General features: G+C 30.2%; 2 protein-coding genes across 2 annotated transcripts in view; both read right to left on the minus strand.

Annotated features, from left to right (window-relative positions):
- The window catches only part of LOC145306519 (uncharacterized), a 49,746-nt gene extending 43,329 nt beyond the window's left edge, over positions 1–6,417 (minus strand). Inside the window, exon 1 of the mRNA XM_080148664.1 lies at positions 6,327–6,417. Coding sequence (XP_080004790.1) covers positions 6,327–6,396 — 70 coding nt within the window. The 5' untranslated portion in view covers positions 6,397–6,417. The remainder of the gene's footprint in view (positions 1–6,326) is intronic.
- Positions 6,418–7,884: 1,467 nt separating this feature from the next.
- The window catches only part of LOC145306448 (teneurin-a-like), a 186,395-nt gene continuing 171,019 nt past the window's right edge, over positions 7,885–23,260 (minus strand). Inside the window, exons 47-49 of the mRNA XM_080148544.1 lie at positions 11,645–11,731; positions 11,179–11,293; positions 7,885–7,989 (exon numbers count right to left, since the gene is read on the minus strand). Of these exons, the coding sequence (XP_080004670.1) occupies positions 7,885–7,989; positions 11,179–11,293; positions 11,645–11,731 (307 nt within the window). The remainder of the gene's footprint in view (positions 7,990–11,178; positions 11,294–11,644; positions 11,732–23,260) is intronic.

The raw sequence follows: 23,260 nt of genomic DNA on the forward strand, positions 1-23,260 counted from the left end.
CATGTCTTTAAAAAAATTATTTTTGACATAGAAGGGATAGTCCAATCCTTATGAAAATTTTTGTGGATAATCCCTCTAACCTAAACTAATTAAGATTAATTATGTTTGATTGGCTGTTTGGTCGTTTTTCGTTGATTTTTTTTAGGTTGAAAAAAACGTTATTGGTTTAGCCCCCCATGTGGGGTATTAATCGGTAACAACTTTGAGTCCAATTATATCAAACTTCTTAAAGTCCTAGGATAACCTGATAGTCTTTCCGTAAGCTGTCTAATGGTCTTGGTTTTATTAGAAAATATCAATATTTTCCCTTTTTTTTTCTTTAAAAAACTGAAAAAATTACCGGTTTAGCCTGCCCTCACCCTAATGCAAGAAAATTTAGCTCTTTCATTTTGTACAAAAAAAATTAAATATAAATTTTTTATTAATTGTTTATAAGAAATGAATGAAAGTTTTTGTTTCTTAGGCTTATATACCAAATCATGCCATTTGTTGATAAATTATTTTCAAGCAATCAACCAAAATTTTTGCTATTATCCAAATCATGGTAATTTTAAAAAAAAATACTCATAATCAACCAATAAAAATTATTGCTTATTTGGCTCATATACCAAATCATGCTATATTATGATAAAATACTTATAAGTAATCAATTTGATTGATCGATTGATTAGCCATAGTTTTGTATGGCTTTGATCTGGAGTAGGCTGAGACACTTTTCCATAGAAATAGGACTATCAAGCTCCATGTTCAAGCACATTATGACTTGACTTGCTATCTCATGAGATCTACTCATTATTACCTTACCCTTGCCGAGTATGGCAGATGTCCCAAATTAAGTCACCGTAATGAATGACCCTCTCCAAAGAGGAGCTTGGGTTAAGGGTAGTACTGATTTTAAGTAAGTGACTATTGGGTATCCAAACTTACTCAATAATCCCCTTCTTACACAACCAGGGGATGATGCATGATTAATGTTGCGAATGAGAAATTAGAGTCAACATGTGGAGAATTGAACTTGAACTCTCACCACTGTAGCTCAGTGTGCTACCACTAAGCATGACACCCCTACTAAGTAATCAATGAAAATTATTTGACTTATATATATATACAAAATCATACTTTTAAAAAAAAAATTACTTATAAGCAATCAATGAAAATTATTGCTTATTTGGCTTATATACCAAATCATGCCTTTTTATGTTAAATTTGGTATAAGCAATTGATGATAATTTTTGCTTATTTGGATTATATCAGCCAAATCTTCAATTTTCGTCATAAACTGCTTACAGGAAGGAAAGGATTAATTATTACTCCTCCTTCTTTTTCTTCACTTTAAAGGGCGAATATAGGTTCGATATGATATGAGCTTATATGAAAGGTGCCATTTCATACTTTTAGAATATCTATGCCAAATTTAAAAATTCAAAAAAATCCTTAAGCAGATTTTGCAATTTTCTGTTTCAATTGAACATATGATAAATGAGATTGACGACAAACGGTTTATTTTAGCCCTTTACAAGACTTTTTTTTGACTATTTTGCTTAAGTTTGATTGACTATTACAATGGCACGCATCTTAAATGATAATTTAAATGTTTATTATTTTAGATTATATACTCTTTAATTCAATTTTTAAAAAGCGTAGAAACAATTTGCGTAAAAGTGCGCTAATAGTTTTGACTAGGGTAAATAATACGTCTTAAAGTTTATTTTCTGTACAAAGATCATTGGTTCATTCTGGAAAATATAAAAACCCTGATGTACGCAATTTTAACACACACACACACGAACCTTAAAAAAACAGGGATTTGAAATCATTCTTCCTCCAAGAAAATTTTATCAATTATTTTTTTTACTTTTTACATTATTTGATGTTTTTTTAAACTTTTAAATATTTTACTTTATATAATTTGTATTAAGGTAGAAGATGGGTATATTTACCCCTGATTAATTGGTTTCTACGTTATTACGACTATCCTTTAACGAAAGCTTTTTAATTCAACCTTGCTACGAAGCCTTGTGTGATGCTAGGGTAATTGAGTTCTTAGGGAACCACACTTATTACATAATATTATCTTGAGTTAGAAAGGTTTTAAGCTATAAACAGACTTATACAATTAGATATGTCAATATCTTTAAGTTATTTATAATCTATATAATGGCACCTTTGAAATAAGCTCATATTGTATCAAACCTATATTCGCCCTTTAACTGATACAAGCAACTTTTACTATATATGTCTAAGGATTTATTTACTCCATCCACTTTTAACTCACAAATCAGACCAAATTGTTCAGTAATTGATCAGTAATCTACCACAAAAATTCACAATTAAATAAGCAATTAACCTATTAGTGCTTACTTACACGGTGAGAGATTACTAGGGAAATATTAAGATGAAATAAATTGAACAAAAAAATTACAAATATATACAATTGAATTAATTAATAAACGACTTTCTTAAAATAATTTTGAATACTCATTTGATACCCTTTTTAAAGTATTTTTTTTAAATAAACAAAATATCTTTTATAAACGCTCTTTGTATGTTTTATTTTTTTTAGTTAAGAATATACAACAATGTTTAAATCATATATAAAATCTATGCTTTTTTCACAATTGACATAATTTTAAAATAGTATGGTACATTTCTATTATGTCGATGTTAAAAAAGTAATGGAAGATTACAAAAACATAGATATTAAAAATGTAAACCATGATTTCAGTTTCGCCTCTATTGAAAGTGGAATCTTACATTTCAAAAATCGTATCGGCGTTGAAGATATCTTCACCAAGAGAGGCAAAAGTGGAATCTTACATTTCAAAAATCGTATCAGTGTTGAAGATATCTTCACCAAGAGAGGGGAAAGTGGAAGGGTAGATTATAGTTTTAGAGGGTCCAAACCATAATCATAGATTATGTTTCTGCTTCTATAAAAATGGATTCAACTCCCTAACTGTTAGACACAACCAAAAGTTCAAAATAAAGTTGAATTAAAATATTGATTTTATACCATAGGAGTTCACATAGTGTTACAAATTTTTTCTTATGATAAAGTAAAAGGATGTCTGTCTTTCTATACCGAAGAATCTCGCTAACCACTGAACCGATATGGTTCTACTTTACAGTGTAGCTTCTCATAGGTCCTGGGAAGGTTTATAGTTATTTTTTTGGGGGGGTTGGGGAGAATACCACCAGCCTCTCAAGATAAACGTCAAAAAAAAAAAAAAAACATTAATCGTCGCCCGGCAGATATTTTTGGGAAACCGCTGATTTTAACATAAAAAACAAACAAAAGGGATCAAATGTTACACTTACAACGTTTTGCTAAACTATGTCGAATCTCGATTGACGTAATATTCGAAGGAAATATGACGTCAATCGAGATACTTCGAACACAAGTTTGCGCCCTTTTTCTATGTTACACTATAATCTTTTTATTAATAGAGTAAGACTAGATCTTATTTAAATTAGTATAGCTACAAAAGACACATTTGCTTAAATAAAGAAACACTAAATTTTACAAAGACATCCCTTTTGCTGCTAATATTCCCTTGAAACTCAGGGAGACATGTACATGTAACTGAAATCAAATATTACTTTCCACCTTTCATTAAACTTAATTTTATACTACAAAATTGGTCTAATTGGAAATGAATCTTTTCCTTTAATAAAATTAATACCAGTTATTTTAGTTCGGACTTTCGGCCCCTCTGGGCTCAAAATTTTTATAATTTCTCATTTTAATATCCGTCGAAAGCTGTCTATAAGCCGATGCAATATGTAAGTATATTTAAGCTCGGGGGAAGAAGCAATCATTTCTCTTAGACCTTTCCTTATATCCCTGTTGTAGACAAGTTTTTCTTTATACGCTTGTCAAATTCTAAAGTTATAATTAGTCGGACGGACAGACGGACGCAAAGGGAATAAATTTACGCTGATTAAAACTTACAGACAGGCGTAAATAATTTTAATAGCGCAGCTACTCTATATTAAGTAAATGCATGTTCGTCTATTAGCTATGATATATATTTATTCTTATTATTTCAGAGACACTTTTCCGCGGAAGTAAAATAAAAAAAAATATTGGGAAATTATTTTGCTTTTTAACTTTTGGGACCAAAGGACCAGTCAAATAAAACAGAGGTTGGTTTATTGGGTATGACTCTTGGCCGAGTTTAATCCAGAGAAATTAATTTGAACCTCTACTGTAAACATCTTTTTATGTTTTTGTCTATAAATTACTCTATATATAAATTTATCTATCTTTTTTGAAAATAATATTTAGTTAACACAAAAATTTGTTTATTAAATATCAGCCTTCCTACCCCCTATGTAACGCGTTTATTTTCTGTTGTTTTTTTTGATTCATTTTTTCTTTTATATATTTTATACCTTACTCTTTTATATGATATCTTTATGTAAAAGATATGTGAAATGGAAAGCAAATAAACAAATATGTGTCTGGTACAAGCATATAAACTGTCATGTTGTAATGGATATATTATTACTTGGATCTTACAACAGATTTTCATATTCTATAATAAAGTGAACTCTGTAGCTGGGTAAAATAAAGATCTGTCCCATCCCCCTGCTTTACCCCATCCCCTCCCCTCCTACTGGATAAACGGTTCGACCAATAAAAGCAAGAGATATAGTAACCAAAATTCACGGCAATTTTTCTCCTGCCATGATATCCACATATATTCTACATCCATTCATGTTTTGGACATATCAAATATGTAAATGTTATGCAAGGGCATACAAATTATCTTAGCAAGGGGAAGGAAAGAATTGTCTAAAAAAATGCCCACCCCCCTCTTCTTTATAAAGCAATATTTTGACACAATTTTTTGTGCATTGATAACTCCCTCATTTTGCAGACATTAGGAAGTAGTACAAGCCCCCCCCCCCCCTGATTTTTTATGGAGTTGAACTGCTTTTGGGGATTTTCGCCTATGATATTTTTATAAATGGTGTTACACACCCCCCTCGCCTCCATGATTTCGTCTATGGTTATGCTTATTATTATCCAATATAGACAAAAGTAGAACACCCAATGAAGGGTTTATTTTATTTTTAAAAAATTCTAACTCCAAGTTGGGACAATTAGAATAAGGCACAGTGGAGATTGAGTTATCACCCATTGTCCTATCACTGTAACTTTATCATAATTGAGGGTACTTTTAGAAGGGATAATGCAATGGCGGTTAGATTAATAAATATCCTATTTCTTATAATTCTTCATATGCTCAAAAGGTAGAACGGATCTTGGACAAAGAAGCTTCGGACAAAGTAGCTTCCGGACAAAGTAGCTTCCGGACATTTACTTAAGAAAAGTAGCTTCCTTAGAAAAATAGGAAAATGTCTACACAGAAAGAGAGACATAAAGAAAGGCATAAAGACAGACATAAAGACAGACATAAAGACAGACAAAATGACAGACAGACAGACAGAAAGGCGGACAGAAATTGTAAAACTTTTAAAAAATGTTAAAACGAATTAAAAATTATAAAAAAAATCACCGAACCATTTTTAGTAAAATCCACGATCCACTTTTTGTTAAAATTGTTAAAGTTTTGTTTGCTTTCAATAAAATTAGAAGTTAATGTACATTAAACATTCATACATAGGTTAGGTTAGGTTAGGTTATAGGCAAGGGGGCCGAGCGCCCGCGGCTAGGCAGGCCAGGGTGCCGAGCGCTGCGGCCATAACCTTTATTACTATTAGAAGCTACTTTTCTTAAGTAAATGTCCGGAAGCTACTTTGTCCGGAAGCTACTTTGTCCGGAAGCTACTTTGTCCGAAGCTACTTTGTCCGAAGCTACTTTGTCCAAGATCCGGTAGAACTACTCCAACATGAATTGAGTGGGTGACAAGATTAATTTATCTTCCATTGTCTTATCTCTATCCCTGATATAAAGTGATTCACTTATTTTCCTTCACGAATGATTTACTCTTACAAATATTGGAGAAAAGAAAAAGATAAAAATATAGAGACAGAGAAAGTGTGAGAAAGAAAGACAGCTGGACGGAAAGAGAAAAAAAAACAGAGATCTTAGGGGATAATACAATATACAATATAATATATTATAAACAGTTTCCGTGGATATAAAATTTTTGATTGTAAGATTAAAAACCAGTTTTTTAGCCCCGAGATGCACTGGCTAAAAAACTGGTTGTAATCTTATGATTGTACATTTTTATTTTCACAGAAAACTGAATATAATACGATGCTAGAAATAATTGTTTCGTATGGATGAGAACCGGTGCTAATCCGCAGGATTTTAATCGGTTCCGAATGAATACGAGAAAAAATACCCTTACCTTGTTTCTCATAGTTGAGCTGTAGACGATTTCCAATGTTAGTTTTCACCTCCTGTTTATACGTTTTCATTTATAATAATTCAGTTAAACTACATATTTAAATATAACAAAATATATCTTAAAATTCACAGGAATAAGAATTGTTAACTGTAAAGCAGATTGCAATTGGTCTAGGGACAGATTTGTAACATTAAATATTATTTTCATAAGTAGCTTACCATCATCAATCTAATGTTTTGAACTTGAAGTATAATAATTTGTAGCTAGGTACATACATAGTTTCTTTGATCTTTATCTTGTTGTGGAGAGACTTTGTGGAGATTAAAAGGACCATACCATCTTTATAAAGAAGCTCCAATACTAAAACAGATTTTTTTCTAAAGACTTTATATTTACAGAAACAACCAAAACTTAAAGGTACCAAATTCTTTTGAGGTTTTACACTGCACTTTCATTGGATGATTTTATGGCATCAAATAAAAGTGGACATTGGCGACATTTTATCAAATAATTAAAAAACTCATAATCGACAAACTGATATGTTCTTTAGGACATTATGGCCAAAGGCCAAAAAAAGAATTCGAGGAATATTAATTTATAGTCATTTGCCATATCCCCGTTATCCTCAACATAGTGTTAATTAATTACTTAAGTTAAATCTAAGAATTTATAATACATTTCAAACGAGAAATTAATCTTATTAATTCTCCGTCTGTCTGTTTTCTCACTTGTAAAGTAGCGCAGCTACTCACAGAGTAAAGAATGTCTGTCGGTCAACTCTATAATAAAAATGTCCGTCTGTCGGTCAACTCTATAATAAAATAATGTATGTCTGTCTGTCTTTTTTTATACTTGTAGTCAGTGCAACTACTTTATACCTAAGGTATGTTCGTTTGTATGTCTGTATTCCTTATGGTTACTAGCGCAGTTTTAATATAATCAAGGTTTGTCCTTCCGGCTGAATTATATTGAAAGTTTAATCACTTTGATGTTTAGTTATTCAAATTTTATTTGATATAATATCTTGTATAAGATGTTTTCCTTTATAATTAGATAAAAAAAAATTTTTCCTCAACTTTTATCTTAGACAAAAAAAATATTTCTGAAGTTGGCATATCTCCCTTCTAAAATGATACAAAGGAAAAAGGTTTTTAAAATATTGATCAAAAATATGATAGTAATTTGAGATGTTCTTTGTTCAATATAATCTGAGATAGGACAATTGTTGTTAGTTAATATTTCTTTCTTTCATGTAATACGAACATTTTTTCACCAGAAATTTGCTTTTGGTCGAACCCCAAACTGTCCCACTTTGAGAAAGACGATTACATTGACGTCATATACGTCTCTTCCCTTTTCTCTCATCTCTTTTAAAGAGATTTTATTCCCCCCTTTCCTTTTTCTTTCCCAAAATGTATATGACGTCACTGGAATCGTCTTTCTCAAAGTGGGACAGTTTGGGGTTCGTCTTGCTTTTGTATCTTTAAAACTTGCGTACATTTTCATTCAACTAGTTGTCATCCTATTATATAAAGTAGTAAGGTTTTTTAATCTAAGCTTATAATTTCATAGAGCCCATAGATGATAGGGGCGTATTCAGTTGTAAATTTTTAAAAGTAAAACGTTCCTTGATGTTATCATTTCTATCTCTCACCATCTCAACCTAAAAAATAAAATAAAATCATTAATGTACTAATTACTGCCCTGATATACTGATAATCATAAGTATTTGGAATCCTTAGTAAGGTCACCACATTAGTGACCTTTTGGCCTCAAAATGATCCTATAATACAAAGTAGAACGATGTCATTGCTTAAAAATGAAGCTTACAATCAATAACTGCTAAACAGATCGGGCACTGTTTTTCAAGACACTTCCTACTGGTAATAATATAGTTTTAGTTCATTTTCTTAGAGGGTATAATTCCCCGCTGAATCTTTTTTTCATAAGTTAGTTTAGAAGTTAGCGAGATATTTTGCAACGAGGATATAAGGATTTATTCCAAGGTTAAATTCATTTTAAAAGTGTAAGTTTAGGGTTTACATCTATCCCTGGTATAAAATGCATTGTATAGTTTGCATAATAGACTATTATCTAAAGTTAGGGGCGTTCAACTGGGGAGGTAGTTGGATTATTCCCCCCCCCCCAAAAAAAAAAAAACTTTAAATTCCCTCCCTTTTTTAATTTTTAATCTAAATTAATTAATTAATTTTTTAAGACAATTACAAAATAGTCTAAAAATTAGTAGATTGTTGACATTATCAATATTAATGATGGAAATGCTTTGGCCTAATAAAAGGCGCAACCTTCCCGATACACATATTATGTTTAATCTAAACAAAAGTCGTGTAATCAAAGATTTTTTTGTCAGCAATATTCAAGCTATCATGGGATATCTAAAAAGTGCCAAATTATGATTCTATTTTAGACTAAAAACCGGTTGTCACCAGCCTTGATAATAATAAATGTTTGAATATTCCCTTGATATTTAGATGCATAAAACTGTATGGCAATTCTCTAAAATCATATTTATAGTCATAGGCTTGTAGCGGATTTTTTTTTGTACACGAATCTATTTGTCAATATGCAATTTGCTGTGATTTATTTTGACTTATTTTGGCTTTAAAGTAAAGGGGTCATGGCTAACATATCATCAACATTCCATTTTTTTTAAATATCATATTTTCTATAATTATACTATTATTGTTTTCTCTATATTCGAAGAAAGGGTACAAAAATAGCCTAAAACCATGCCCAGACTTTTTAAAATAAAATTTAATAGCCTAAAGCCATCCTGTTACCGTTAAGAAGCTCCCATACAAAGGAAGACCATATCGGTTCAGCGGTTACCGAGATCTTAAGCTACAGACAAGAAAAATCTTTATATAATAGGATAAAAGATGCTGACCTAGTTATTTTCAAACAAAAATTTACAAAAGTCATAGAGTGCTAGATATAGGATGCGAAAACTTCAAAGCCGCGTCTATGTTAGACGAATGATATGGTAAGAAAATTAGATTGGCCATCTAAAGATTTTTTATTAATACTTCTATCCAGATTTTAAGCATTGTAGGAACTAAATAAAGTTTTAAGGTTAGAATAAAACATTTCGAATGTTCGGCACAATTTTACTTAATCTTTATTTTCAAGAAATTCAGTGGGAGTGTAGAGACAGCGTTTCCAAATTTTTTTTTTTTATAACTGCATATATGTATATTTTTATGTACGGCCGTCCAAGTTTTTTTATTGGGGGGTAGAATTTTAAAAAATATAAAATTTTTTGGGGGGGTATTTGGTGGAGGTATTTCGACGTCATTGTTTTGATGTTAGTAGAAAGACTTTTTGAGTTTTTATTAAGATAGTTCATATATATTTAAAGCATTCAAAAATATAAATACCCATAATCAAAATCAGAGTTAGGGGTGTATGTTTCAATCTATGAGTCTATGTGTATTGAATGATCTAACTAACTGCTGGTCCTTTACTGTGAAGCCTCTTATAGGTCCTGGGAAGTTTTATAACCTTTTGGGGAAGGGTAATTTCTCCTAACAGATCTCGCCCAACTCACACAACTTTATCTTTTAAAACCTATAATGATAATTTGGGGGGAGGGTTGACTAATTCCTTTCCACACCCCCCCATCTAAAGTGCCCCCAGAGGCCTCTAATATTCGAATAACGTTCTCATAAGTACCAAAGGAAGAAAACAAAATTTGTCAACCCTGTAAATTTCTTAGATGCACTTTCTCCATGTAAAAAATGTGCAATATAAAACACCTTCTTATCAACAGGGAAAAGGTTTCTGATAAATCCTTTAAGAAGTAGAATGTCTGTCTGTATGTCACTAAAGCTAACTAGAACATAACCTTTATAAATGTCAGGGATCTTAAGGGATAAGATACTGGAAGATAAATTTAAACACATCCCAAATGAACCCCATACAAAACGGGGGACTGTCATTTACACATCCAGCAAATTTACAGTGGATGTGTTTTCGCCAGTGCAATGAATGTACTTATGGCATGAGAAAAAGGAAGAAAAAAATACACCAACTGTAAATTTGCTGGATGTGTAAGTGCCATAGCCCCTACAAAACATCCTTTTACCAATCAAAATCGATCATATAAATACCCAAAGTTTTTGAGCCACCAAATAAAAGATACCGTGCAAATAAAACTTTTGGGTACCAGCATAAATTACAAGCCAATGCCCCCAGCTTATACCAATAGCGAAATTAATTCGGAAGAAAATCATGAAACCTATACGTGTTTTTCAGCTGTCGTTGGGGGGCAACACATCGTAAAATTGACGACATCTCCATTTGCCCCCCAGATATTATTTTAGATTTGTTTTGCTTGTTGGCTATACCTTATTCCTGCAATGCCCCTTCTCTACCTGATTAGAAATACCCTACAGAAAAAATTACCAGTAAGTACATATAATCCCTAACATTCTAATGAATGAGATCTTAAGCTTCAGGGGGAAACCCTACTTTTTTTGTTTTTATATAGGGCTTATTAAAAGATTTAAAGATCAATTATTATCTTTCCCTGGTTAAGAAGCAGGTTAAGGCAAAGTTTATCATAAAAAAAATATAGATTTTTTTCTAAATTGATTATTTTTATAAAAAAAAACATTTTCTCTTCATTCTTACACGAGCTCAATTCTATCATTTTAGAAGTATATTTTGAAAAGATTTTCATTACTATTTAGTATTTGTTCCACTACAAATGTACAATCATAAAATTAAAACAAGTTTTTTAGCCCCGAGGTACCGATGCGAGAAATAACTATTATTTAACTAATTCGCTTATGAATATTTTCTTCATTGTTTGGTTAAAAATAATATAAACCTGTAAATGATTTTTCAAATCTTTAATCTTGTAAAGATTCCCCTGTCCGTTGTACTCCAAAATATGGATTGGTGGTCCTTTTTCACCTTTCAACGTCTGCACATGGAGACCATTTCTAAAAATAAGATAAAAGATTAAATTAATTAAATCTGAATACGAAACAATTTTGAAAAATACAAACCGGTTGGAATAAGGTTGCCTAAGCTTTTTATTTATTTTATTATTTTTTGTTGTTGGGAGGGTGGGATTACACCCCTTTATACCTCCTACTTGGAAGTCCTTGGGTTAAATAACATATCAAATAGAAATTGCCAAAGTAAGCAGGAATTATCATCGTTTGTCGGCGTAGACCTCCGGCCTCTAAATGGCCAAAAAATAATCTAGACCACACCTTTATCTTCAAAAATAACAAGATAATTTATAATTTTAAACATAGTTATTAGGAAAGATTAAAAATGCATTTTACCTGTCAAAGAGAAATGTTTGTTGTTTATGAAGATCAAAAATTCTCTTTTCTTCATTTTCATCTGTTTTTGCTTTCTTCCAAGAGAGCCTAAACAATTATGTCATTAAAATATTTTTTTCATGAAAACTTACACATTTTAAAATAAATAGAAAACTAACTCTTCTATTTAAAACCTCATAGTTATATTTAATTATCTACGCTAGTTGTCTACATTTACAGGGTTATTTTTATCAGTCAATAATATATTTGAGGTAATTTTAACATAGGCCCCAAAGTAAGCAAATACTTCAGTCCCCAAAATACTTTTTTTTACTTTTAACCGAAATTTAAATGTAGCAAGATGCCCCAAATCTCCTTTTGAAAAAGAACCCTAGAGGCTTGTGGCGAAACAAATATACATATGTGAAAACAAGGATGACAACATCCATAAATGCGAAGCACTGAAACGGTAGAACAAACGGACACTAACACTTGTATAGTGTCAGAACTGAATAATCAGAGTATAAATGTCGAAGAAAAATTGTAAGTAAAATTGTTAAAAAAACTGCTTGATACAGAATAATGTTTATAACATACTTACATTTTTAGGACTTGATTATAGAGTTGCTTCACTTTTAATATTGTACTTTGTTGTCCAATGAATCAGTATACCAAAAATCAGATCAATCGGATTATTAGATCACATAAAAATTTGTTGTTAAAAAAGTAAAAAAAATCAACATGTTTAAAATGGACGTACGGACATTCTGGTAATGATTATAGAGTTGCTACGCTTTCTAAATCGTACCTAACTACTACAGGAATCACCATGCAAAATTTGAAATCGATAGGACAATTATAACATGCCTAAATTAGCAAAAAAAAAAGCTATCCGTTACGGACGGATGGACGGACCGACCCTAATTATAGAAAAGCTTCGCTTTTAATAAGAATAATGATTATCGACATATTGTACAATAACAAATATAACATAACCTTTCTATAAATATATTAATATTATATTCGTACAATATAACAGGGAAAATTTGTTCATTAATAGCGCAGTAATTGCAAGCTAAAACCTTTTGGATAAAAAGTGTTGTAGGTAACCATTAACAATAAAACCAAAATTATTACTTATGTAGATGGCAATTAGTGGTTGAAAAGTTTGGACACTACTAGTTTGTAACTAGCCAATAAAAATTCATTAAAAGTACCCAACGTTTTGAGCAAACGAAAAATAAAACGTGGTTATAAAACTTTAGGTACCAGAGTAATTTACAGCCCAATGTACTTAACCTCCTTGGATAAAATGAATAATGTAACAATAAAATTGAATATTGCAGAATATTATAGAGAAGAATAAACACTTTTAATTTCATTTTTTAATCATTTTTTTTAATCTTTTCAAAAAAATATATAAATTAAAAATGTATAATTTAATCTGCAACCCTAGTTACCTCCTTCAAAATTCGCCATTGTATAGACTTATTTTGTGTTGTACATTGTAAAAACATTTCTATGATATAATATTGGCAATAACCAATAATTGTAAGGTCAATTAATAACTTAGACTTTGACAGGGTGGAGTGATAATTTATCTTTCTATCTATCTATCTATCTATCTATCTATCTATCTATCTATCTATCTATCTATCTATCTATCTATCTATCTATCTATCTATCTATCTATCTATCTATATATCTATCTATCTATCTATCTATAACATAATATATGTAATATAAGCGCAACAATTAATAATAATATTGGCAATATAATATTATTATACCAATTCTCTCCCCTCTAACCTTTATGAAATTATATTATGATTATGCCATTCCCTTTTTATTATACTAGCGGCTTCGCCCCTAGCCTCTAGGGGCTTTTCCCCAAGAGGTTTAATCAAACCAATTAATCGTATTTTAGATTTAAAAGAAAAATTTAAATTTTTTTTTTTTTGGGAGGGGGTATTTTTTATTTTGTTGGGGGGGGGGGGGGTTGGGGGTGTCCCAACCCCAAGAAAATAGTTACAAACCTTCCCGGGACCTTTGAGAAGCTACCCTGTAAAGGAGAACCCGATCGGTTCAGCGGTTAGCGAGATCCTTCGCTACAAACAAACAAACAAACACACAAACACACAAACAAACAGACAGACATCGTTCTACTTTGTATTATAGATTATTGTACATTTGACACTTTATGATGCAACATGTAACAGAAATCAAAAAACAGAAAAATCTTCCAAAATATTTAACAAAATTTTAAATTTTCAACTTTAATTTCATGTAGATTTCTGAAGAGAGCAAATATGCTCTAAACAGTTTTTAATTTCTGTATAAGTATATAAAATTCATACTTTGATTGTGAGTTAACCTCTTATAAACAAAAAAATATAATTTTTTTTAGAGCTATTTAAAAATTCTATGATAGCCCTCCAATATTAAATTATATTATTTAATATATTTTGCATATTGGCTTGCGGAAGAGGGTAGATGGAAGTAACCTCCCCCAAAATAATTAAAAGGCTTCCCGGACCTATAAAAGTCTTTACTGTAAAGACGGATAGACAGATATTCTGTTATTTTAAATAGGAATGGTTTACATATTCCACTATCCCTACATAGAACTCTTGTATGTTGAAGAATACTTGAAAATATGCCTTATTCACCATATTAGATATTTTATTACAAATATCATTTATATATGCATTCATATATTTATTATTATTTAAAATCACTAGCGGCTTCGCCCCTAGCCTCTAGGGGCTTTGCCCCAAGAGGTAACTAAAGAAAAAAAAATAATTACCTCTGGAGATGCCCCCACAAATTTTAAATAATTGAAGAAAAAAATTAAGTATCTGATGAGAAGCCCCCACTCCACTCAAAGCCTCTAGCTCACAGTGAGCCCAGGAATCCAATTTTGTGGAAAAAATTAATAACTTTCTTATTTTTTAATCAAATCAAACAATTTTTTTTTTAATTGGAAGGTTTTTATAGTACCTTTTACAGAATTAACAAAATTACCCCCTCCCCCCCTCCCAAGATGATTGGGGGGCCAAGATATCCCCCCCAAAGTGAAAAATATTCATAATTCTTATCTTAACTTTCTCATTTTTTCCATAAAATTCAATTCTTTTTTTCAATTGAAAGGTATTTAGAGTACTCTGTATTAGATACAAAATTTACCCTATACCCCCACTGGGGCTACTGGGGAGGGGTTAAAATTCACCCTCCAAAAGGGAAAAAATAAGATATTTTTCTTCTAATTTGCTTATCTTTAAATCTATTTCAACAAAATGTACTTTGATATATGTATATAAGAAAAATTCCTTTAACCTAAAAGTCACCCCCCTCATCCCCAGAGGCGACGAGTGAGCAAAACATCTCCCCCTCCCACTTAAAAAAATGTAAAATATTGGTACTTTGACAAATTTTTACTTAATTTAAAATTAAATATTTTAACTAGCTGATGAAAAGATTTTGTATTATATTCCCCCCCCCCCCTGGCCCCTCGTTTTTGTTCTGTTGATAGGGGCCTTTGGGGGGGGGGGGGGCAAGGCCATGTCAGCCTAGAACCTCTCATCCCCTGCCTTAAATTAAATAAACTACTTTATTTATATTTTTATGAAAATTTACGCTAGGCTGGTCTGGGCTGCCCTCCATCCCCATAATTCTTTGTTTCCGGCCTGGCTGGCCAAAAACAAACATTTACACACAAAAATTAAGATCCTACTAAATTTAATCTAATTAGAAACTTGATTGTAGAAAAACATAAAATTATTGAAAAGAAAACTAAAAATGATAATGAGAATACTGAGTTTTGTACCCATATATGCAGTGTTCTGGAGCTGGAGCTGGGAGCAGCAACATTTTTGGTGGATCCGTAGCCGAATCCAGAGCCGTATTTTTCGTTAAAAACGGCTCCGGCTCCGGACTAGCTAAAAATGATTTTTTAAAGTAATATTATAATTTGGCAAATTATTTCCATATAATAAACTGAAAAACTATTGTTACTTAACAAATAGACACACATCCTTCTACTTTTATATAGCTTTAATCAAATAAAAGCAAAATATTTTATATTATTTATTCTATTTTATCAAATTCAATAATGAAAAAAATTGATATATTAATTTTAAGGTAGGAGCCGGAGCCGGAGCTGGAGCCAGAGCCGTATTTCCAAATACGTCTCTGCGAAGCCGGAGCTGCATCAAAATTATATGGCTCCGACACCCTGCTGATATATGTTTCCAAATCAAAATTGTGGAGGATGAACCACAAGAAGAACAAGAAAGGGGGGGGGTGGCATATTTACATATTCTATATTTTTTTTTTTTGGCTGGGGGGTTGAGTCAACAAACATCCAGTCTTAATTTTATTTATAAAAAGAAAAATTGAAGAAATTTTTTTTATTTTGGGGGGAGGGCAATTTTTTTCTTTGGGCGATTTCTTTTTAGAGGGTGGTAGTACCCTCCTCCAAAATAGTTATTAACCTTTCCAGGACTCATGTGAACCTATTTAAAGGAGAACCATATCAGTTCAGTGATTAGCAAGATCCTTCTGTTTCTCTTATATAAGGATTTTACACTAAATTTAGCTTAATAAGGTTGCGTATGACCTTTACAAAACTGTCTATAGAGCTTAAGCAACTAAGTGAAAGTTAATAAGACCAACGGGATTTTGTTATATATTGCCTAAATAATGCTAGAACTCAATCCTAAAAGTTTTCATCTCGTTGCTAAAAAGATCAAGGTATTTGAATCAGAGCATAAGAAAATATTCAATGTGCTTTTTCTTGCAATTTCACTGACTGTCTTTAATATGGATTTAAGAGGTTTTTTTTTATACAAAGCTATTTTGTTTCTTGTTATCCAGCGTTAGATAATTGCACGACGGTTCTAAAATGGTATTACATTATGTTTTAAGTTAATATTTGATTAAATGGCAGGTAAAACAAAAAAATTAAAAATAAACATTTTTTGGGGAGATTTTGTATCTAAATTCTGTGAATTCCAGGGTAACAACTTCAGAAGGCTATAAAAACTTTATTTTTTTTTATATTTTTCATTGATTTAAAAATGCAAACCTCCTCTAATATGATGAATATTAACATGGACTTTTAAAATAATTGATTTTCAAAAGTTTGATTTTTGGGCCTAAATAATTTTTTCCACAAAGTTGGATTCCTGGGCTCACTGTGTCTAGGGGCTTTGCCCCAAGAGGTAATTAAAGAAAAAAAATAATTACCTCTGGAGATGCCCCAACAAATTTTTAAATAATTAAAAAAAAATTGAGGGGGGGATATTTTTCATTTTTTAGGGGGGAAGAAGTGTCCCACCCCCCAAGAAAATAGCCTAAAACCACCACAGGACCAGTGAGGATTTTCCCTGAAGAGTAGAATCCGATCGGTTCAGTGGTTACCGAGATCTTAAGGAACGGACAGACGGACAGACAGACATTCTACTTTGTATTATAGATATATGTACACCAGCGGCCACGCCCCTAGCATCTAGAGGCTGTGTATTTTAATGGACAAAGACTGCCTAAATAAAGTAAAACCATCACAGGACCTATGTATAGCTTACTAACAATAGAGAATCAGTTTAGTGGTTATTGAGATCTTAAGATTCAAAACCAAAAAATGACAAAGATTTTGCTATCACAGCGAAGGAAACTTAAAAACAGTTTACTATTAGGTTTGATAGATATATAGTTATTATAAAAACATTGTTATAGCTGGAACGATAATTAAATTTGTAAAAAGATAGTTGAACATTAAAAAGTGATATGAATAAAACATTGTTACATATCGTCATTTAGATAAAGGTTGACAATAAAGATTGCTTTTAATAAACATTTTCATAGATATATACATATAGTTAGGTAAATGGACATATAGTTAGAAAAACAGTAAATATATAAGAAGATATAACTTTTTAGCGAAGCTTTTCTATAATTAGGGTCGGTCCGTCCGTACGTCCGTCCGTCCGCTTTTTTCGTTAATTTAAGCATTTTTAGAATTGCCCTATCGATTTCAAACTTTGCATGGTGATTCGTAGTTAGTAACGATTTAGAAAGCGTAGCAATTCTATAATCATTACCAAAATGTCAGTACGTTCATTTTAAAGATGTTGATTTTTTTTCTTTTTTAACAACAAATTTTTATGTGTTCTAATCATCCGATTGATCTGATTTTTAGTATATTGATTCCTGGGACAACAAAGTATAATGTTATAAGCGAAGCAACTCTATAATCAAGTCCTAAAAATGTAAGTATGTCCATAAACATTATCCTGTATCAATCAGTATTTCATCTAATTTGTTTACAATTTTGCTTCGACTCTTTTATTCTGATTATTCAGTTCTGACACTATACAAGTGTTAATGTCCGTTTGTCCTACCGTGTCATTGCTTCGCTTTTATGGATGTTGTCATCCTTGTTTTTATAGATATACACTTACGTAGATAGATAGATAAAGATTGACATGAAGAGAGATTGATGTACAACAAAGATTCAGTTTGAGAGGCATTTATGTTTTCTTTTCAGTGTTCTATTAAACCAGTTAAAATCACGCTCAATAATTTGAAGATTTACTAGTTCTAAATAAACATTATACAATATTTTAAAATCGATTTGATTATTTTAAAATCTCAAATATATCAAATCTAATGTATATGACTTCTTTGCTACTAGTATCGCAGCTATATCAAAATATAAATAAAATTTACTTCTGTACTTACGTAATACTTTTTTTTATGTGCTACTTGATTCATAATTTATTTTGTTACATTCAATAAACACCTATTTTGTCTCGAGACTTGTATTTGCGAATAAAACCGATAATTTATTCAAGAAACTAGTCTCTAGAGAATAATACTATGCATAGATCAATGCTTTTTATAGGGATAGCGCTATGGAATAAATATTAATAATCTCACCAATTTAGTAGAAAATGGGGGAAATAAAGGGTTGTGGATTAATTAATCATTGATGAATCATTATCAGGGATAAAGGGTTAAGATAATGGACGATAAATTGATGTACATCCCCAAAGATGACACATAAATAACTGAAATGCTTTTTAGCTCCTCACAAAAGCATTTTTAAGAAACTGCAATTTGTCAATTTTTCACATTTCTTGATTGTGATGCATTTGCAGTAAAAGAATCTTCTTTAATAACGTAGGTTATAGTAAAAAGAAAAAAACTCCTTTTTATTTGATAAAAAAATCTCTAAAGACAAAAAATTATTGAAGTTTGAATTTTTTTATTAAAGCATTTAATTACAAATTATGGATAAATTATGAGTTTATATCCTAACCTTCTCACCTTCTCACCTTCTCACGTTTCTTCATGTTTCTTAAGTATACAAAAAGAAAAACTAAATATTTGTTTTCAGTGAGGGAATTTTAAATGAAATTTTTAGTGTAATTGGTAGAAAATTGGATTGGCCGTATTAAGATGTTGTTTTCAAGTGAATAAATTTTTGAAAACCAACCTTAAGGCACAATATTCTACCAGAAAAAAGCATCATACGCATCTTTTGAAATATTTATGCTTTAAAATGCGCCATTATTTTCAGAGATATTAAAAAACACCTGTAACAATTTCGATGCATATTTTTATAGAGAATATTGACATATAATTATTTTTTTTGTACTCCTAATGGTTGTTTCTCAAATTTGGAAAACGCAGTTTTTTTTTAAACGCCCTGTATATCACAAGCTTTTTCTGACTATTACTGTATTATAATCTACCATTTTGATTTTGTTTCATGGTTTTATAATAGTTATTTAACGCATCGTATTATAGACAGCTTTCCGCGTATAGTAAAATTAAACATCATAAAATTAATTCAAGTTTTGCTAGCCTAGAGGGTTGAGGCTCTAGCTAACAAAAGAAGTAGTAATTCTATTATATTCATTCTATTATTCGTAAAAAAATGTTTATAATACGATACAACACATGATCTTTTCGGTATGGCTTAGAACCGGTTATAATACGGCGAATATAAACCTGTGTCGAAGCCATATTGTAATTGTGTATTTTATAATAATTATAGTCAGTTTGAACTAAACAAAGCGTTTAACAGTAGATATAATACTTTCAAAATACACTGCATGATAGACTCAAAATAAAGTATTACCAAACTTTACCAATAAACTGTAAACAAATATGATAAATATACAAGCAAAATAACAAGTTAATGTTGAATTTCAATTCCTTCTCGTCCCTTCTTAAGCATAAAATGAATTTGAAAATTTTGAAAATAGATTTTAATTTCCTTATAAGGATGTTGTTTTTATATGTCGTCTTTATGACAGGTAAATATTTTATAAATATATTTCTTAAATTATATATAAAAGAAAATATTATACAATAATATCAAATTAAATTAAAAGTATTTCAACTTGTTTTATTTTTTTTGGTACTAAACTCATCCCTGACTTGAATGAGAGAAAAAATTTGTTTTGAATCAGATTGCAGAAAGAACATGATAATAAAATACACAATAGTCTCTTTGTGAGTTTAAATTTATAACATTATTTTTTGTTAATGAATTAATGAAAATTATTTTGTTTAAAATTTGACTAAATGACATCTCGTATAATATACTTTACATTCCATCTTAAAAATAAATCTGTAAGGTGTATATATATGTTTAGATATCTGTAAACCACCAATTTATGACTATTGATTTTTGATCAGCTGTAGGTTTCAATACTAGATGTTTTTTTTAAGTAGCGCAGCTACTCTAAATCTAGAGAATAAATCTAATTTTGCTTAGAATTTACTTTTAGGTTTTTTAAACATTGTAAATTAAAGATTTTATTTTAATAATTAATATTTTACAACAATATCTTCTAAAAACTGTGAGGAAGTTTGATAAAATTACGTTTATTTTGCAAGCTTGTTTGAAAATATTTCATTATTTCTATAATTCTGACAAAATAGATTTTCTGTTTAAATAAATAACATAGCCACAAAAAGGTTTAAGTAGTTATTGAAATATTCTATTACTATTCTTGCTAATTAAATATTCGTTAACTATGTTTAATTTGCATTTTTAAAATAGACAAGAAAAATATCCTACTTAAATGCTAATTTTATGAAGTTATCTTAAACCTTTTCCAAAAGTTTGTTTTATAAAACGTTTTTTATTTTTCATTGATTTTATTGATTATATAGGTTAAAAATATCAAAAGTATTTTTCAAAGGCTATAGACAAATTTTGATTAATTTCGATTTTTGATTTTTTAAATTTTTTTTAAAATCTGCAAGAATATGCATGTCTATTCAAAGAATAGATTATATAAAAAACAAAATTAAACATATTCAGGCTATCAAAAAGAAAAAAATATTCTTTTTTACCATTAAATCGCAAATATTTAAAATCATTAGATTTTAAGCTTATTTTGCATGGAAACACATTTTTTCAGTTATTTTTTCTCAACAATGGATCGTAAATGATTATTACTGAAAACTTTTATGAAAATGTTATTATCCAAAACTTCAAATAAAGGAAATAATTGCCGTTTGCAAAAATGTGTGCAAAAAGTTGCCAATATCTCGTTAGAAGGGACTTAATGGATTTGAATTCTTACTGCTTATGAGTTAGTGGACTATAAACTATTAGAAAAGTGTCACTTTAAGGTGAAATTTTGAGGGTCAACTTTTTTTCTTTTAAAATTCGCAGTGAATAGTTGAATGATGTATAATGAAAAATTAGCTGATCAATTTTAAAACTTTAAAAATTAATAACTTTTTATTGATTGATTAGCAAAAGTTTTTTAATTAATTAATTTTGATAAAGGTATTTATTGAAAATGGATAGTAAAAATTAGGAGAGGGCTAAAGTTTTTAAAAAAATATCTTATGGATACAGACAATGGGCGATAAATGAATATAAACCCTAAATTTAGATAAACAAAATTACCCCTTTTTTAGAAAAAAATTGCCCTTTTTTAGACAAGATTTAAGTCCTCAAAATTTTAAAACTAACGAATGAGATAATGTGTTTATAAAAACTTTGGGTACCAGTTTACAGCTTAAAATCAACTCCCCAATTATCATCGACCTATATATCGCTAAGCAGCCAAGATGCTCTGATTTATATATGGTGCAATAAAATTTTCACAAAGCTTCGTTTATTATTGATAGACTAATTCACATTTAAATGTACATAACGTATATTTTAAAATGCTCATCTTATTGTCATTTATATAACAGATCTAGAATAGATGTATATAGAGACAACTACCTCCCTTCCTTTTTCATAGACCTCTTTCGTCTGCTTCTGAATTATTTTCTGCTACTTGGTGTGTTTATTTAAGCGACACCATTGGTGGATTTTCAATGACCCAATAGAAAGGTTGCACTGCACAAGGCGGTTGTGAGGGGGAGATACAGTTATTTCACCCTTTCTCCCTTTAGTGTTTTACTCTAATATTTATATTTCTTTGCCACTTATGGACATAATTGTCTTTGTTTAATATATTTGCAGCACGCAAGTCCCTGTTCTAAAGTAATTAGTGCTCCCCCAATAACCGATAATTAGCTAAACTTTCCTCCGATAAAGATGAATATATATTTTTTACCCTAAATATTGACTTTATACCCTTTATTAAATAATTTAGAGATAGGGCAATGGATGATTAGTCAAACTTTTAATTTGATATGAAAAGGTTTAAACTGAATCTATTTTTGTTATTTAGCTACTTTATAACTATAGTATGTCCTTACGTCCATTTTAGTTCTTTAGTTAATTAACTCTTTATTCTTATTTTTAAATCTATATATTACTTGATGTCATTAAAGGAGGGGAGGGGGGAAGTGTTAGTTGAATTAATATACAACTCTTTCATCCCTCTAACATTATAAAGCTACCTAAGATTGTAAACTGTTAACATTTTGTATTAAAACAATTCTAATGGTTTAAATATGTCGACAATAAGGTATAGAAATAAAAGAGGTCACTGCCTACATAATATACTTATTTTAACATTATTTTGTCGATTTTACCATTTGGCATTAAAGGACGCCTGCAAGAAATACCACGCTTTAACTGCTGAAAGACTGCCACAAGTAGACCCAATACCCCAAATTTAAAGCCTTCAGCTTCAATAACAAAAAAGTTCTAGGCATTTCAAAATAGCATTTTATGTACAATGAAAATTTTCAAAGATTTCCAATGCTTATAAAAGAAAAAACAATATTAAATTACGTCGCCTAGACACAAAATTATGACTTTGCCTTTGTCAGAAACTTACATTGCCGGTAACTGATTACATTTTTACAATAAAAACACCACATCTCATAGTCAAAATCCATGAAAAAAATTCGATTTAAATTGCATTTTTAAACGAAAATCATAGCGGAAACAAAGGGGGAAACTCAGCTGTGATTGGTTGCTTAGCTGATTCAGCCTTCTGATTGGCTACAGTACATTCGGTACAACGCAAGTTAAACTTAATTTTTTTGTTAATGATTTTGACTATAAAAATGGGTATTTTTATTGTAAAATTATAATTAGTTACTGGTTGCCTTAATTTATGACAAAAATAAGCTTATAATTTTGTTTCTAGGCCACGTAGTTTAATTTCAAAATTTCTAACATTAGCACTGTAATTCTTTCAA

Source organism: Acartia tonsa, chromosome 14 (genome assembly GCF_053477335.1).
Source record: "Acartia tonsa isolate MP-2025a chromosome 14, ASM5347733v1, whole genome shotgun sequence".
In the NCBI taxonomy this organism is placed as follows: domain Eukaryota; kingdom Metazoa; phylum Arthropoda; class Copepoda; order Calanoida; family Acartiidae; genus Acartia; species Acartia tonsa.